The sequence below is a fragment of the Rosa rugosa genome, chromosome 4 (assembly GCF_958449725.1).
Source record: "Rosa rugosa chromosome 4, drRosRugo1.1, whole genome shotgun sequence".
Lineage (NCBI taxonomy): Eukaryota > Viridiplantae > Streptophyta > Magnoliopsida > Rosales > Rosaceae > Rosa > Rosa rugosa.
Window position 1 is genome coordinate 19,608,108 of NC_084823.1, and position 16,877 is coordinate 19,624,984.

Genomic DNA, 16,877 nt, shown 5'->3' on the forward strand with positions numbered 1-16,877 from the left:
CTTGTTTGTTTAGGTGCGCAACTAAATGAAGAGGTTAGGGTTCTAATGCTAGGAGTAACACTAGATTCGTATATGTCGTGTGTTGATTCCAATTGAGTAGCAAAATGTCTTCTTGAATTACATGTGACTCAAACCCTAGGTTTAGCAAGACTACCAATGTACTTGTGACCCTAGATTTATCCAAACCATTTTAGTGCTTAATGATTTTGATATGTTAAACTTAGCGAGCTTGTGTCTAGGTTGCATAATCAGAAATAGATTAAGTGGTGAGCTTGTATTCACTTAACGAGGAACTAAGAAAGGGTAATGGGTTAATTCGAGCTTGTGAGTTAACTTCGGGTAAATTCAATTGAGATTTAGGATTCCATAACTGAGCTTTGATATGATTGAGTGTGTTTGGTGGTGGAGAATGAGTCCTTAGCTTTGTTTCTATCAATAGTTTAAAGTTATAAAATCTGTTTCTGCTTTGTTATCTTTTTGTGTTCAGTTTTACGTGAATTATTTAATATATCAAATCAACTCCGATTGTTTTGAAATTTTGTATACGTGTTATTCAATGTGTGTTTAGTGTCATGTAAAATGTTCAGAAAATTCCATCGAGTCTAGGTTAGTTAAATAATTTATTTTCGTTAACTGTTCAGTAGCATAGTTTAGAGTAGTTTGTGACATTTGATTAGCAGTTTAGGAACAATCTTCAGCGGATAATGACCCTTGCTTGATCACTATATTACCAACGATGATATTTGAGTGCAAGGTTAAAGTTGTGCATGTTTTAGACGTATCAGAAAGCGTGTGATAGTGCATGGAATGAGCTGACAGACCCCGGCGGACACTCAAAGAACCAGTTCATTGCCTCGCCATCCAACGTTTCGCTGAACAAGTGGCACAAGGTGGCGTCGTCGAATCCCTTGTTGTTGGTGACCTTCTTGAAGGTGTCCATGTGGACGAAGGGATCAGACATTCCTCCGTAATGCGACATCTTTGGGGTTTTTGCATATGCCGGTCTGACAGCCTGCAGAATTGCAGCGGTGAAGGGCCCAGGTCTGGAAGCGAAGAGCGGATTCTGAGTTGGCGCTGGGGCCCCCGACTCCGCCCGGATCAACCTCTGCTCCAGTTGGTGCATCCTTTCCAATATCTGGGCGGTTGCATTATCGGCGGAATCAGCCTGAATGATCCGCTGGGCCGGCCTGTGCCTCGGCACAGGCGGATTGCCTTCAGTCCTCGCCCTAGCTTCCGAGCGGTTGGTGTGCGGGAGTGATTCCGCCTCCTGTTCCAACATTAGTTGGGGTATGGGCGGTGGTCCCATTCCCAACAACTCAGGTGGGTTCAGCGGTACTTGCATCTGTATGACCGGCCCTGGTACCAATGTGCCGGTGCCGGGTCGACTACGCCTGGTGCTACGTGACTGCTCGCTCTGTGCTGGGCGGGCGGTGGCCTCCAGCGTCTTCTTTAGTTCCTCAAAACGTGTCATGAGCGTAGCCACCTGTCTTTGGGCTTCAGCCTTTTCCTTGCGCTCCTCCTCACGTTCTCTGTTTGCCTTATGAAGATCCGCCAGTGCTAGCTCGTACATAGTGACGAGATTTTGGCCCGGTGGGCGGCTGCTGCTTGGATTGACCTCACCGCCGGGGTTTGCCGGGGTTGTGAATAGTGCCCGGTTAACGCCTACCGCTGGGTCGGAGGGTTGGGGGATGGCGGGATGGTCTGCCTGCTCTTCAGCGTTTCCCCCGCTACCGTTAGTCATGGTGATTGTGGTGGGATGGCCTTTTGTTCAAGGATTCCCACAGACGGCGCCAATGTTAATGTCTAAAAGTCCGGCGGTAGCTGAACCTTTGTTAACGCTGATCCGGTGAGCGGATCGATACTTGTGGTGCTCTCAAAGCCTCCGCTACCTGTCAAGTAAAATACAAAGGGCGTCAAAGGGAGACCGCGTTGGGCGGTCTTCAACTCTCCGATGCCTAAGTTAGTCAATGTATTTATGTTGACAAAGTAACAGTAGGTAAGTATTGAATGCGTAATTAATGAGGAGAGAGGAGAGAACGTTTTATAGGTGAGGAAGAGGTTGATCTTCTCTTTGTTTTCGATGTGGGACTGATATGCTTCAGTTCCCAGTTTCAGAAGCTTCTGATGCCATCTTGGCTCGACGCGTGGCGGCTCGTCGGCGGCGATTTGGAGGTGGTCCGACGCTGAGGCTGTAGCCCGCCTGGCGGTGTGTCTGCATGTCATTCCTTTGGTTGGAATTAGTACCTTTGGCGGTACAATGAGCATAGCCCATTAGAGCTAATTATGCTTGCAAATGTACATGTATGTACACACATAAATTCTCTCCTCGCGCCATTAAATGTATTTTCATTGGTTATCCTGCTGGCCAAAAGGCTTATAAATTACTTGGAGAGGAAAGGTCCCACATTAGAAAAGTGACAAATAAAATATAACTTATAAGTGGGTGGATCTCACCCAATTGAACCGAGGCATTTTGTGATTAAAACCCAACACCTATCAGGTGGTTAAGTTGGGACAATATCGGTACAATGGTGGGCCACGGGCCACGCTTGTCGCTGTTTAACATCTATCAGCACGGTTGTGAGCATACAATTTTCCCATAAGCAGATCATAACTCTTAACCCCGGGCTCACATCCATCCTGCTTCATTTTCTTGAAAACAGACAAAGCATGATCAATCCTCTCAATGCCGCACAAAATCTTCAGAAACCCAAAATACGCTTTCTTATCAAGAGCCTCCCCGAACCCCGCTGATTTCATCCTATCGATCATTTCATCTCCCTCCCCAACCCTAGCTGCCTGATACAAGCTTCCGATCAATTCAAGTTTCAAGAAATGTAGTCTCGTTAGGAGAACACCCCCACTCCCCCATTCTATGAAACAAATTCAATGCGTCCTCGGTCTTCCTAATCTTACACAAATTAGTAATCAGCACATTGAAAGTCTCCACATTTCTCGGCACACCATGGAACTCCATATCCACCAAAATCTGCTCAGCCTCAAAATGAAGCCGAAAGGGGTCCTTTTTCCTGCAAAGCTTACACACGCAATCAAGAATGGCATTGAAGGCACTAGTCCCAATCTCAAACCCTCCCCTACACATCTCCCCAGCCAATCTCCTAGCCTCTTCAAGCTTCCCATCCACATACCACCCCTTAATAAGCAAATCGCAAACATACTCATCAGGGAAAAACTCATTAACCAAACCTTTCACCATCTTCTCAGATGAGACCGTCTCCACTAAAAGCCCTAACGGAAGCAGAAATCTGTACCATAGTTGAGCAGAAAATTCTTTCCTCAAGTTTAGCATCTTATATATGTTGATCACCATGTTGTTCCAATATAAGCTCTTGGTCAAATGCTTCCACCCGCCTGCAACTCTTCTGCATCAGTGTCCTTCTCAATCTGGGCAGACATTACTCTACCCCTTAGAACCTTTTATCAAGGATAGCTCAAACTTTCTAGAGGCATGTCTTGCCTTCTTCTTAAGAGGGCCAAATTCTGTTTTCCTCTCATCTTAATCAGATTATTCATCAATAACTTCACAGTAACTTCTAGAGGCATGTCTTGCCTTCTTCTTGAGGTGTGTCTGACTATGCATGGAAAAAATGAATGAAATCCATGGTAGGTCCAACCTTGCTTGCTAATGACGTACATAACCCACTTGCTCTGAATACACAAAAGTTCCATTGTTAATAAAATCCATTATTAGCAACTAGCTAACTAATTCACCAAAAAAAAAAGCAAGTACCTATTGTATCAAGCATATCTAGAGCATCTTCTTTTGCAACTCAACTTAATACATACATTGCATAAGGATTTTCACCTACAAAAAAAGAAACAATCAAAAATCAAAGGCTACAAACATGAGTGCAGAGTAGGTCCAATTACCAAATATAATCTCGAGCAATTTATAAGCAGCGCACGTAACATCCAATAATAGCAGATCTAAATTAAGGCAAGCTAAAACGTGATTTCAACCAAAAGATCAATTCAAGTGTAAGGCTTTTTGTGTACCTCTCCTTTTATTTCTGGAATATTAATCAATGTGTGCTCTTTACTGTTCTGCAACAGACATATAGACCCTCGGTGTAGGTCTTATCAATTCCATTGATCATGCTCTAGAGGTTTGATTCCAAAGACTCACTCAATCATTTCCTCTAAATTGAACTCCTGAACGAAGTAAGTCGAGCGAATTCAGAAAAGTTTTAGTGTTTAACCTAGAGTAGTTCTACTACACATGGCAAGTTCAGAACTAGAAACAATAGATGATACACACACACACATACACACACACCATATGTATCTGCCATATCTCAGAGACAGGGAATAAGTACCTTAACATTGTATGATGAGGATCGAGAATCATGTTTTCAAAGGAGTACTTCTTCCGAGATAGGTGTTTTGTAACTTGGGTGTGTCAATGACTCAATGTCATCTTCATTGGCAGCAGAATCAGCATATACTTGGACAACGGAATGCGTTTCTGATTCAATTATGATTTTGATTTTGAGAATGATAGTAGGCTATTAAAGAAGCCTCAAAACAAACAAAAAAGAAAAAGATGATGAACCTACTGGAAGTCAGCTGGACTATCATCGGCCTTCTCCTTCCAAATCTTCGATCAGGTGGACTCCCCAGCTTCCCCCAAAAGTCATTGTGTCTAAAATGATCTTATCTTCAAAACGAAACATAACTTGAAACATATCAGTTGACGGCATCTCACACTCACTGAACCTCCTTATTACTGTAAGCAATGGAATATAATGCACCCACACTTTAACCCCATACATGATTTTCTCATCAAACTCTATTCCATTGATGTAAACAAAATGAGTGACCTCAAAAAAACAAGATTGAATACAGAGTGCCAACCCTTTGTTTTCCCAATTGGAGTTTTGAGGAATTTCAATGCAAAACTCATGCTCTTTATTTACCACTTCACTATTCCCATCCCACTTCACATCCTGACGGCAGGTGAACCAATATGGAATCGGAACACGTGCAGAAAATTCTACTTGGAATTCTTTAGATTTCGGACAAGAGAAAAAAGAGTCAACAGAGCCGTCAAGTTCTCTGCCTCTCCCATCAATTCTTTGGTTCCCGCAAACGGTGATGATGTCATCTTCTTTCTCTTCTTGGGCACATGAAATAGTCGCTTGTCAACTTCAACCTCTGATACTACTCCACGAGCCAGATTGTCGCAGAGTCTCCAGCAGGTGGTCAAGTCCAACTGATCGAACATTTTTGAATCTTTACCCTCCAAAATTTTTGACAACTTTGAAATTCTTTCCAATGAACAACAATGACTCACATCCAAGTAATCTATTTCTCGTGGAAATTCTGAAATTTCTTCAAGCCGCCTGCAATAGTGCAGATGAACTCGTAATCTTGTCAGGTTAGTCGAAAAGACCGGTGGAGGAAGTGATTCTGACTTTGTTGGAAATGTAACAAGGTAAAGCAACACTGTAGATGAAGCTCCTCCAGACGTTGCAATGCATAGAAAATGCTGGATGATACATTTGTAAGATTATCACAGTGAGATAGAGACAAGGATTTAAGGCCAGTGAGATTTCCAACTGAGCAAGGTAACTCTTTGATGGCACGATTCCAACTTAGATCTAGGAGATTCAAAGACTTCATGTCTCCCTCGATTTCAGGGAAGAACTTAAGCGGGCACCAAGAGAGATCCAGAGTTTCCAAAGATTTCATGTTGATCCTCTTTCGAAACATCTGCAGCTTTTCACAACCGAGGAGTTTCAAAATGACTAGCGTATCGAGACGGCCAACCGAAGGATGAACTTCAACTAACTCATTACAAGAAGACAGCTCCAAATACTCTAAGCTTGTTAATCCAGACAAGTCGGGAATTCTTGTTAGACCATCACAGAACCACAATTTGATAGATTTCAAATATCGCAGATTCTGTTTGGGAGAAAGAGAACCGAAAACTCAAACTAAAAAAAAAAAAAAAGTTGAAATGATCAATAAGTTAAAACATCACATGCATGTGTAGAAAGTGATCGAATTCTTTAAAATACCTTCAATCTCTCGTTCACTAGTGGAGTCGTGCAGGGTCCACCCATGTGCAACATACCAAGTTTCCTCGGATTAAAATTCGTTGGGGAGATAACCCAAGCCCTCTCCACAAAGCATATTATAATTGACTTTAAAAATTTGAAGATTTTTCAAATTTGTGAAGCTTCTGACGTTCAAGCATATCTTTGGTGAATGGAAATCTCTTACCACAATGCCTTTAATTCTATCCGTTCCCTAATATGAAATAGCAATCGCGTCAAATTAATCAATTTCTTCTCATAATAAATATTTGCATTAAATTCCAAAATTTTTCAAGATTTTATAAGCAAGGATGTATTAAATGTCATAAAGCTAAATAATTTAAATATCACTTACTGTTTTTTCCTCAAGGACCTCGCGAACATCCTCATAAAGCCACAGTCTACTGCGTTGTCCTGTCTCATCAGGAGACTCTTGCCGAACAATTTCTTTTCCCATGTCTTCTAGAAGGTCATGCATCCAAATTCTATTGCCTTTCTCAATTTTTATCAAGGCCTTTTCTAAGAGGACTTTGAGACCATACATAGGATTGAGGTCACAACTCTATAGGACATTTATCACATAGCTTTGCTCGTAACCTTTAAAGAAACATGCAATATTAAGAAAAACTTCTTTCATCCGATCCTCCAATGCATCGTAACTTCTTTTGAGAGCTTGTTGAATCTCTTGGTTAGGATATTTGTTGTAACACTCTAATGCATCTTTCCACTCATCCTTATTTTTACTACATAGATCTTATCCCAAAACTTCCAAAGCTAACGGAATCCCTTTAGCATAACGTATTACACCATTTAAAAGGTCAAAGAAATGATCCATACGTATATTTCCTTTGAAGGCATGGAAATTGAAGAGCTCTAAAGCTTCTTGATCATTTAATTCCTTGGCCTCATATATTGGATTGACATTATGAGCCCTCAGGCAATTCATTTCTCTTGTTGTTATAATAATTCTAGTTCTTGGACCAAACCAATCACACCCTCCAGCAAGTTTTTTTAACTGATCCAAGCGGTCCACAACTCCACATCATCAAGAACTAAGAGAACCCTTTTCTGGCTTAGTTTTTGCTTCAGCTGAGTGATTCCTTCATCCACATTGGTCACATAAGGTGGATTTCTCTCTATAATCTTAGAAAGAAAATTGTTTTGTAGCTTGACAAGACCTCCATGTGAAAGTGATTCTTCTCTAACATTTGCCAGGAAGTAGCTATGTTCAAACTTATGGCTAATTGAATTGTAAATAGCTTTTGCAAGTGTTGTCTTTCCTATTCCACCAATTCCCCATATCCCTATCATGTGAGGATCGTCTTCCCCAACATTTAAGAGCTTAAGTATATCTTCTACACGAGATTATATTCCAACAGGATATGATGCCACATCTAAAGGGGTGCATTTCATTAGTTTGGTTGCTATCTCTTTAACAATTTCATCAATAACATTCGCTTCATGCCTGCAAATATAAAAGCATATAAATCATTTAGTTTCAACTTTCCAACATGTCTAGTTTTCTAGGCTAGGGGACGGATCAACGATGGACTAAATCATATTCAAGATTATACTCTAATTGTAGTCCATTAGTTACTGAAACTATTGATGCATGGGTAAGATTAAACATTATGTAATCTGTTAACTAAGTTAACTATGTGTTAATGGCGGAGCGTTAAAATGCATTATAAAGTTGAGATACTTGAGATTGAACATACGTACCCTCCATCCGAGATGTGCCACCCAGACAAAGTTGCTGCTTGTGTAAGAGTTGCCTTCCAACTCTCCACCTTCTCTGAGTTATCCTTGCATTTGCTAAGGTGAGCAATTGCCTCACCAACCTGGCCCTTCTGGTATCGTATCTTCGAAGGATCTACCTTGTAGAAAATTGGGAAAACGATTTGTTGCTTGGATTCTTTACATTGAAAGATCTTGACAAGTTCATCCAAGCACCACTTCGAAGATGCATAATTCGCAGAAAACACAACAATGGAAATCCTTGATCCTTCAATTACGTCGAGAAGCTCCTTCGTTATATCTTCTCCCCTTGTAAGGTCATTATCTATGAAGGTGTTAATTCCCTTGTTAACCAAATAGTTGTACAAATGGCCTGTGAAATTGTTGCGCGTATCCGCACCTCTAAAGCTCAGAAAGACATCATGTGTGAACAAACGGGTGGAAGAAGAAGATGAAGAGGAAGAGGCTCCGAATTGAGGTTTGCTCAGTTCCATGTTGTTTGATTGCAGGAGGATGAGTGAGGAGGCTGAATTGAAATAATTTGGGATGGTATTGTTACTGTCAAGGACTATATCTCTTGTTATATATATTAGGCCTCTCGGTTCGGCTGTGTGCAAAGCAGTTTCCTGGCTCCTTCAGCGAAAGTAATCGAGTTGTAAGTGTCACGGAGTGGTCATTAGAAATAGCACTACAACAAAGTGGGAGACAGACACCAACGTGATTGACAACTTACCCAAAAGACGGTGATATCTTCAAAAATCTGGGATAGTGGCCTTCGGGGCATTTGCTTTGGTTTTATGGCACTCTCCTTCTAAAAAGTGACACTTCACACTACTGTAAAAACATTTGGTGATGTATCATATGAGACTTCAGTGTGAATACATACAAGAGGCTGCGAACTTTTTGCCCGTTCTCATGGATTATTAGATCCCTATCTTAAACAAATTAAAGTGTCTACCAGAGCCCACCTCTGCCTTACTTTTCTTGTGGTCGATTGTTGATTTATCTCAACACTTTTGTTTTTGGTTTTCTGTGAAGTGAAGTTGTATAATACCAGTAATTAGCTAGCTTAGTTGGTTGATTAGATTCTGTGTGATAGTGTTGGCTTATTTACAAAGTTCAGACTGGTTTTCTCAAGTCAATAATTCCACAATATCACATTGAGACGTTCTATGGGGTCTTAAACTTACCATAGACGTTCTATGGGCTCTTAAACTTATCATATGTACTTTCATTGTTACAACCCTAGCACTTTTATTGATTTGGAAGTTAAGCAAAAAAAAAAAAAGAGACAAACTACACATCCTCAAGGGCTAAACCACTCTACAAGCATGGAAACTGAGACTTCAGATGAACAGAGTTGACACGCACAACTCGGCCGAAAACAGGAGCTAACAAGGTTGACGAGCTCATCCCTCCTTTCGCTTGGTTAACTCCAACATCAGTGCTTGATGAGGCCGAGGCATTCGACGAAAGGGTTTGATCCTTTTGACTCTGTAAGTATGAAATGTGTTGGCATTCCATCAACCTCAACGGTCAAAACTCTTCCCCATGTGATAATAGCATTATATGATGAGAAGTTGCTGACAATACCAAGCATGCTATCTTTAAAATATGGTTTCTTTTGTCTAAAGCATGCTTGGAAAGAAAACTTACGTGCTCTGCTTTCTGAACATGAGTTGGTGGCTTTTGCTTTTTAGGCATGCAAAAATTGTTTAATTGGGTTGTGGAAACAATGCTGTCCAAGTCACAGTGGTCTTCACTTTCATGTGGTCTCCTTGGGCATCTTCTCTTCATGACGATCATTCTGTCAAATGATGGAGGATTAATTAAGCACCATGTGATGGCATTGCTTTTCATACATGAACGTGAGAGACATGCTTTTTAAGCATGAACATCAAAAGCAGATTGGTTCTTCAAAATACCAAAAGGTGAAGAATATTGCAGGTTCACTTTTGGTCTTCCTCTTTTCTATCATGTGCTCTCTTTCTCTCTGCACATCATCACGGTCAGAAAGGAAATGAAGAACAAGCCAGCTAATCTTTCATATGCACAACCTTGCTGTCGAAAAACAAGGAAAAGCAATTCCATCTGGTTTTCTATTGTTTTCACCTTCATGGAGAACTGGCTGTCCATACACACTCCACTTTGAGCTATGTTCACTTACACAACAAAGGTACAGAATACTCGATCATCTTCATTTTAATTATACTCGATCATCTGATACAGAAAACCAGATGGAATTGCTTTTCCTTGTTTTTCGACAGCAAGATTGTGCATATGAAAGATTAGCTGGCTTGTTCTTCATTTCCTTTCTGACCGTGATGATGTGCAGAGAGAAAGAGAGCACATGATAGAAAAATAAGGAAGACCAAAAGTGAACCTGCAATATTCTTCACCTTTTGGTATTTTGAAGAACCAATCTGCTTTTGATGTTCATGCTTAAAAAGCATGTCTCCCACGTTCATGTATGAAAAGCAATGCCATCACATGGTGCTTAATTTATCCTCCATCATTTGACAGAATGATCGTCATGAAGAGAAGATGCCCAAGGAGACCACATGAAAGTGAAGACCACTGTGACTTGGACAGCATTGTTTCCACAACCCAATTAAACAATTTTTGCATGCCTAAAAAGCAAAAGCCACCAACTCATGTTCAGAAAGCAGAGAACATAAGTTTTCTTTCCAAGCATGCTTTAGACAAAAGAAACCATATTTTAAAGATAGCATGCTTGCCATGCTTGGTATTGTCGGCAACTTCTCATCAATTAATCATATAATGCTATTATCACATGGGAAAGAGTTTTGACCGTTGAGGTTGATGGAATGCCAACACATTTCATACTTACAGACTCTGCTCCTTGGTCTCATCTCATTACTCCATATATCCACCAGCGCAGACATGACTCGAAATCTGTAGCCAGTGTAGATCAAAGATAGAGAAACCTTCAACTTCAAGTACTTCTAAAATTAGAGAGCGAAATATTGTTCTGAAATTTGGATTGTTTTGAAGATAGGAACTAGTTAGCATCGATAATTATATAAGAAGCTACACGCTTGAAGAAGAAATACCTGTTGGCTTTGATAGAAACAAGCAGCCACATTGGTCGATTTCGTGATGTGTCTAGTTTCCTGTGAAAAGTCCGAAACCACAGCAAGCTACTGTATTACCATTTTTCAAGAATGAATGGATAGAAAACAGTGGCCATTAGTCATTCTTGGTAAAGTTATACTTCACTTCTTCACTGCCCTCCAGTCGACAACTAACAAAAAGAATTCCTTCAATAATAATATTAAGAGTTTTTTTTTTTTTTTTGAACCAACGGATTGGATTTACCAATTTACCTAGGAAATACTTGAGACTAAAATACCAGTTGTAATAAATTGGACCGAAAATTCTTATATCATTTTGCAGTTTGAACTTCTGTAGATAATAAGGGACAACAGTAAATATATATTCAAAAGTACACTAGTATAGAAAGTTTATATATTAAGTAGCATAGGAGCAGCTGAAATCCGTTTTTGTTCCATCAACTTAAATGTAAAAGGTATATCAATATCTGGCTAGTTTATCAGAGAACCTTATTTAGCACACTAATATTATTAAAAAAAAAAAAAAAAAAAGAGCCACATTCTAAACTTATTATACCACAGTAAAAAGGGAAAAGATGTTGAACTTCCCCGGCCAGTATCAAAGAAAGAGATTCCCAGACCGAAAAGGAAGAGCTGGTCGACAAGCCGTTGACGAAATTAAGAATTTCCTATATTGTGGATGTTTGATACTTTTGATATTCCTGCGTGTGAGGTAAGATCTTCTAAACCAAATGCAACCTGTGCAAAAGTGAGCTGATTGCCTACAAAATGAGGAAGACATCCCCAGATCAGTAATTGCCAAAAAGAACGGGACAACCTGGCTAAAGATGTATTACCCATTGAACACTAAAGAGCAATGCCAGAAAATGCAACTAGGCATAGTAGAAGAGGACAAAGAGTAATCACTCACATTGGTAGTAAACTTGTGATACAGACTCCTTGTTGGGAGTAGCAGTGCTTCTCGTGATACTGAGAATTGACCACAGATGAACAACCGTGTTACACCAGGCCAGCTTGCTGCTAAAATCTGAAATCTTCTTCAAAGTGCCTCACATGGGATTCTCCTGCCAGTCTGTCACAATGGTGTCTGCGAAGTTGTTCCATCTTTATAGGGCATTAAAGCAGGGAAGACAGCTTGGTAACCCCAAAATACAAATAACATGAGTTCCACACAAGACTGCTTCTCATGCCACATGCATAATCTCACCCAAGGTACCACAATTTAGAGGGAGATAACACTTGAAAATTTTCAAGTTATCAAGTTATCCTCCACCAAAGACAGCTGGCCATTCTAGAAAGAGCAAAAGTTTAATGAACCAGATATCACCAACAACTGCAGCTATTAGACATTGACGGCCAATTTCTTACGAAATAATCACCATTGCTCATTTAAACGATCAGGAGATGTGAAGCCAAAAGAGATGGGATTGCTGAAGCAATTAATGCCTTGCCCAGTGTAAGAAGCTCCATTCTCAATTCTCTGATTTTGCAAGCCAAAAACGAATTAACCAACCATATTCTAAATTAATACGCCCCATACATATAGAAGGCAGCAGCTTCACAAGTTCAAATCCATTGTGTTCAACATTCATACATGTTGCAAAGATTGCCTACACTAGTGGCTTGCTTAAGTAGATAGTCCACTTGTTCGGAGATACTAATTTCTCTGAGAATACACAAAGGTCCACAGTCATATCAATTATTACAACCAATCTAACATAATAAGATCTCCAGAAGAAGCAGTTACCTGTTGTCAGATATATCTCGACCATCTAGTTTCGTCTCAACTCGTCTCAAGACTGACATTGCATAAGGGTTTTTACCTAGTAAAAAGACCAAAATATACACAGATAAGGTATGGCAAGACCGACATGATCAAAACCATTAGAATTTTTACACAACTCTCCTATTAGAATTGAGGTATCATTGACCAGGTGGCCAGATATCAGACTCCAAAAATCATGAAAGGCATCCAAAGGCATGGACAAATTCCTAGACATGACTCCAACAAAAGAACGCACACCTGTCTAATGAAAAGAAAACTTCATTACAATTTTTGAGGTGCAATACAGCTCATAGAACCCCTAACAAATGCAAATACATCCGGACCACCAGCGGCAAATGGAGATATGAAATTGGATTCGGCTGAACTTCTATGTAATTTTTTTTTTCTTACAATGAAGATTCATCCTAAATTCCTACAACCTAGACCCACAAGATCAAAACCAACTTAGTATTTGAAATATAGTGTCTGTTTAAAAAATGAGTAAACAGCTGCATACAAGTATCTCGAATGCAGAAAATGCTTATCTAGCTGCTCAGAAAAATGAGTAACGAACTTGACATACACAACTCGAAGAAAAAAGTGGTGAGTTGTAGAATACACGCACAACTCAAGGCAATTAATTGCATCCCACCGAGTAGAATACCAGTTAGGCTATTTAATTGACTCTCCTTTTGTAAGTCTTCAATTGTCATATACCTTTACTAGCATCTCTATGTACAGAACAAAGAAAACATATAATTGCTATCCCATGAACCATATAATCATTTCTGTAATCAAGGTCAACCTATACCAAGTTCATTCCATTGCCAGGAAAGGCATAAGAAAAGAAACAAATCAACACTAACGTACCACAAACACAGCAAATGCAGAAAATTATAAAAGAAATTTGGACTTTTACCTTAAAAGAAGATTGTATAGATTCCTTTTTACTAAGCTCTCAAGTGATGACAACACTGCCCCACCAACCACAACTGCTTACTCATCGTTTCACCTTTTGGATGGCAATCACACCCGGCTTCTCTATCCCCAGTGCACAACTCAAGCCCCGCTCCCTGTAATGACTCGAAAACAGACAACTATCAATTTCACTCAATTGGTGTAGATTGAAGTATCAATTCTGGCTTCAAAAATAGAGGGTTACAAAATGACAGGTTATCAATTAGATACTTTTGGGAGGATTCTCATAACCACTAAAGACAAGGGAATGCCTTTATATAACCTTCTAAATACTTGAACAACTGAAAGATCATTAGCACTAATTGGTGTTGTCTGTACCTGAAAGCAGTGTATACTTGCTCCTTAGCTGTCATCCTGAAAGAACCTACATTATTTTGCATTAGATATGCAGATATTTATGAACTAGGTCTAGACCATAGCAGAAAACATACTACTTCGACTAATCAACATATTGGCTTCATTATAGCCAGAACACACCTTCATTAATATCCCTATTAAGCTATCTGTTGGCATATAATTAGTTATAAGGGGGATAACAAATGATCAGCCACGAAGGCCTTAGTGGGGGTTAATAGTGAACTCTCTGGTTGTTCACCAAAGTATTCAGACCATGGTAAACAGTCAGTTCTGTGGAATACTTAGTTACAGATAAATAAGCAGTACAATACGGTGTGGCACAAGTTTAGATGGAAAGGTTTTATTTCTAATGTCAAAAACTCACAAAGAAAACTATCGAAACAAAAAATAGCAAAGTCAACAACATAAAACATCACAAAAAATAGGAAATGACCAAAACTATCATTCCTCTTGACAATGTGTTCATTCCAACTTCTAGTACATCAGTAGGCTCGGCGCATCCCCTTTTTGGGCTTCTTTACGAAGCTCAACCGAATTTGCTTAAGACGTCTCCTCTTCCTTGCCATCTTCTCAGGAAGTGTTTCCCTCGTATTCTCCTTCTTAGCCTTTGGCTTCTTCAAGTATTTCGGATCCACCTGGTATGTCTTGTGTGTCACAGGCACCCCTTTCTTTTGGGCCTCATTAAACAGGGCAGTGGCTCTATCAGCACGGTTGTGAGCATACAATTTTCCCATCAGCAGATCATAACTCTTGACCCCGGGCTCACATCCATCCTCCTTCATTTTCTTGAAAACAGACAAAGCATGATCAATCCTCTCAATGCCGCACAAAATCTTCAGAAACCCAAAATAGGCCTTCTTATCAAGAGCCTCCCCGAACCCTGCTGATTTCATCCTATCAATCATTTCATCTCCCTCCCCAACCCTAGCTGCCTGATACAAGCTCCTGATCAATTCAAGAAACGTAGTCTCGTTAGGAGAACACCCCCACTCCCCCATTCTATGAAACAAATTCAACGCGTCGTCCGTCTTCCTAATCTTACACAAATTAGTAATCAGCACATTGAAAGTCTCCACCTTTCTCGGCACCCCATGGAAGTCCATATCCACCAAAATCTGCTCAGCCTCGGAATGAAGCCGAAAGGGGTCCTTTTTCCTGCAAAGCTTACACACGCAATCAAGAATGGCATTGAAGGCACTAGTCCCAATCTCAAACCCTCCCCTATACATCTCCCCAGCCAATCTCCTAGCCTCCTCAAGCTTCCCATCCACACACCACCCCTTAATAAGCAAATCGCAAACATACTCATCAGGGAAAAACTCATTAACCAAACCTTTCACCATCTTCTCAGCATTGCTGGCAAACCCATTCTCGCAGAGCTTCTCCACAACCAATCGAAGCGCCGCCTTGTCCCTCTTGAGCCCATAGTCCTCCTCCATCTTCTCAAAGAAAGAGACCGCCTGCGCCGGCCTCCCAGCTCTCACCAGCCTGTCAATGGAGGCGGCCAAGGTCTTGGGCCCGGCAACATCACGCGGCGCACTGAGAATGACGTCATGGGCGGCCTTGAAATCCTTCCTCCTGCCGAAGTAGTCGACAAAGTAGGAGAGGGTGTCGTCGGTGTGGTGGAAATTAGGGTTCTGGATGAGCCAGTGGTTGAAGCCTAGGACGGTGCGGCCGGCTTCGGCGGAGAGGTTGAGGACGGAGAGGAGTAGAGAAGGGGTGGGGTTGACGTGAGGGAAGGTGGATTGGAGGGATTGGGCGACGGAGAGGGGATCGGAGGAGGAGTCGGGTTGGTGGTGGAGAAGGTGGGAGGAGATGGATTGGGCTAGTTGGGATTCGTCGAGGGGTGGTGGGGATGAGGAAGAAGAGAAGGATTTGGGGAGAGAGAAATGGGGTAGAGAGAGAAAGTGAGAGGTGTTGGGGATTTGGTGGGTGGGTTTGGTTGAGGAGAATGGGATTAGGGTTTGGAGGGTTGGAGAAGAAGAGGTGGAGACACAGCGGAGTAGGAGTCGCCGGAGTTGCAGAGGCTTCAAAGACCTCATTTTTAGTCTCTCAGAGAGAGTCAGTGAAAATGAAAGTGTTTTCTGATTTGAGTGTAAGGGTTTAGGGATCCGAAAAGGTGAGAGAAAACGGTTCTGCCCCGACCCGACCTGACCTTTTTGGGTTTTGGGTTATCTCTTCTCTTTAAAGTGTAAAGCAAACTTAACAAAAAGACTAATAATTTGCAGGAGGAATTATGCGAAAATATTATTTCAATTGTGAAGCAATCCGAAGCCCTTAATCGCCCAGGTGCTGAGGACATGAAACCCAGGGCAACTCTCTGATGACATGTATCAGGAGGTTGGGTAAGTCCTTAAATTATCTCATTCTCAATCATGTAATTGTTTACTGATGACTTTATGTGTTATTTATGAGTTTTGAACTCAGAATTAGTCTAGGAGCAAATGTGTTTCGAATTGCTAGGGGCAGAGTAATGAGCGGTTGTGGGGGATAATCAGATCATGTGATGCAATGCAGAGTGAAATAAGCGAAACTGTTCATTCTGTCTACAATAAATTGGCTAACCCAGAAGACAATGCAGAGGGTCAGTCCTCCACTCATGTTGTTCAAGTTCAAGTCGAGTCTAGTGATAATGGATTAGTCGTTCGTGCTGCCAGTGGAGCTGTTCATGGTGTGTCCAACAATCATCGATAAGGATGACAATAACCATGAGGTACAACTTCCGCCTCGTGAAAAAGGAGCTATCACAGAGCACCGGGAAATGTTTCACCGTGAAAAAGATGGAGATACCGAGGGTGTTGATCGCGTAGTTGCTCCTTGCGTTTCTACAGACATGGAGCACAAGCAGGAATGTGATGGTAGTGATGAGGACCCTGATGTGCCTCC

General features: G+C 41.0%; 3 protein-coding genes and 1 pseudogene across 3 annotated transcripts; all 4 read right to left on the reverse strand.

The window, feature by feature from the left end:
• Window positions 1–2,415: 2,415 nt before the first annotated feature.
• LOC133746533 (disease resistance protein Roq1-like) lies at window positions 2,416–8,438 on the reverse strand (annotated as a pseudogene).
• Window positions 2,822–3,331, reverse strand: LOC133744469 (small ribosomal subunit protein mL104 (rPPR9)-like). Its single transcript, XM_062172574.1, has one exon. The coding sequence runs from the start codon at window positions 3,329–3,331 to the stop codon at window positions 2,822–2,824; it is 510 nt and encodes a 169-aa protein (XP_062028558.1).
• On the reverse strand, window positions 7,425–8,290 carry LOC133744470 (disease resistance protein RPV1-like). The gene is made up of 2 exons (XM_062172575.1): window positions 7,782–8,290; window positions 7,425–7,524 (listed from the first exon to the last, which is right to left on the reverse strand). Exons 1-2 carry the CDS (start codon window positions 8,288–8,290, stop codon window positions 7,425–7,427), a joined length of 609 nt encoding a protein of 202 aa, XP_062028559.1.
• A 5,868-nt stretch (window positions 8,439–14,306) lies between the features above and the next one.
• On the reverse strand, window positions 14,307–16,136 carry LOC133743043 (small ribosomal subunit protein mL104 (rPPR9)-like). Its single transcript, XM_062170779.1, has one exon. It carries the CDS (start codon window positions 16,031–16,033, stop codon window positions 14,474–14,476), a length of 1,560 nt encoding a protein of 519 aa, XP_062026763.1. The 5' UTR covers window positions 16,034–16,136; the 3' UTR covers window positions 14,307–14,473.
• Between the last annotated feature and the right edge of the window lie 741 nt (window positions 16,137–16,877).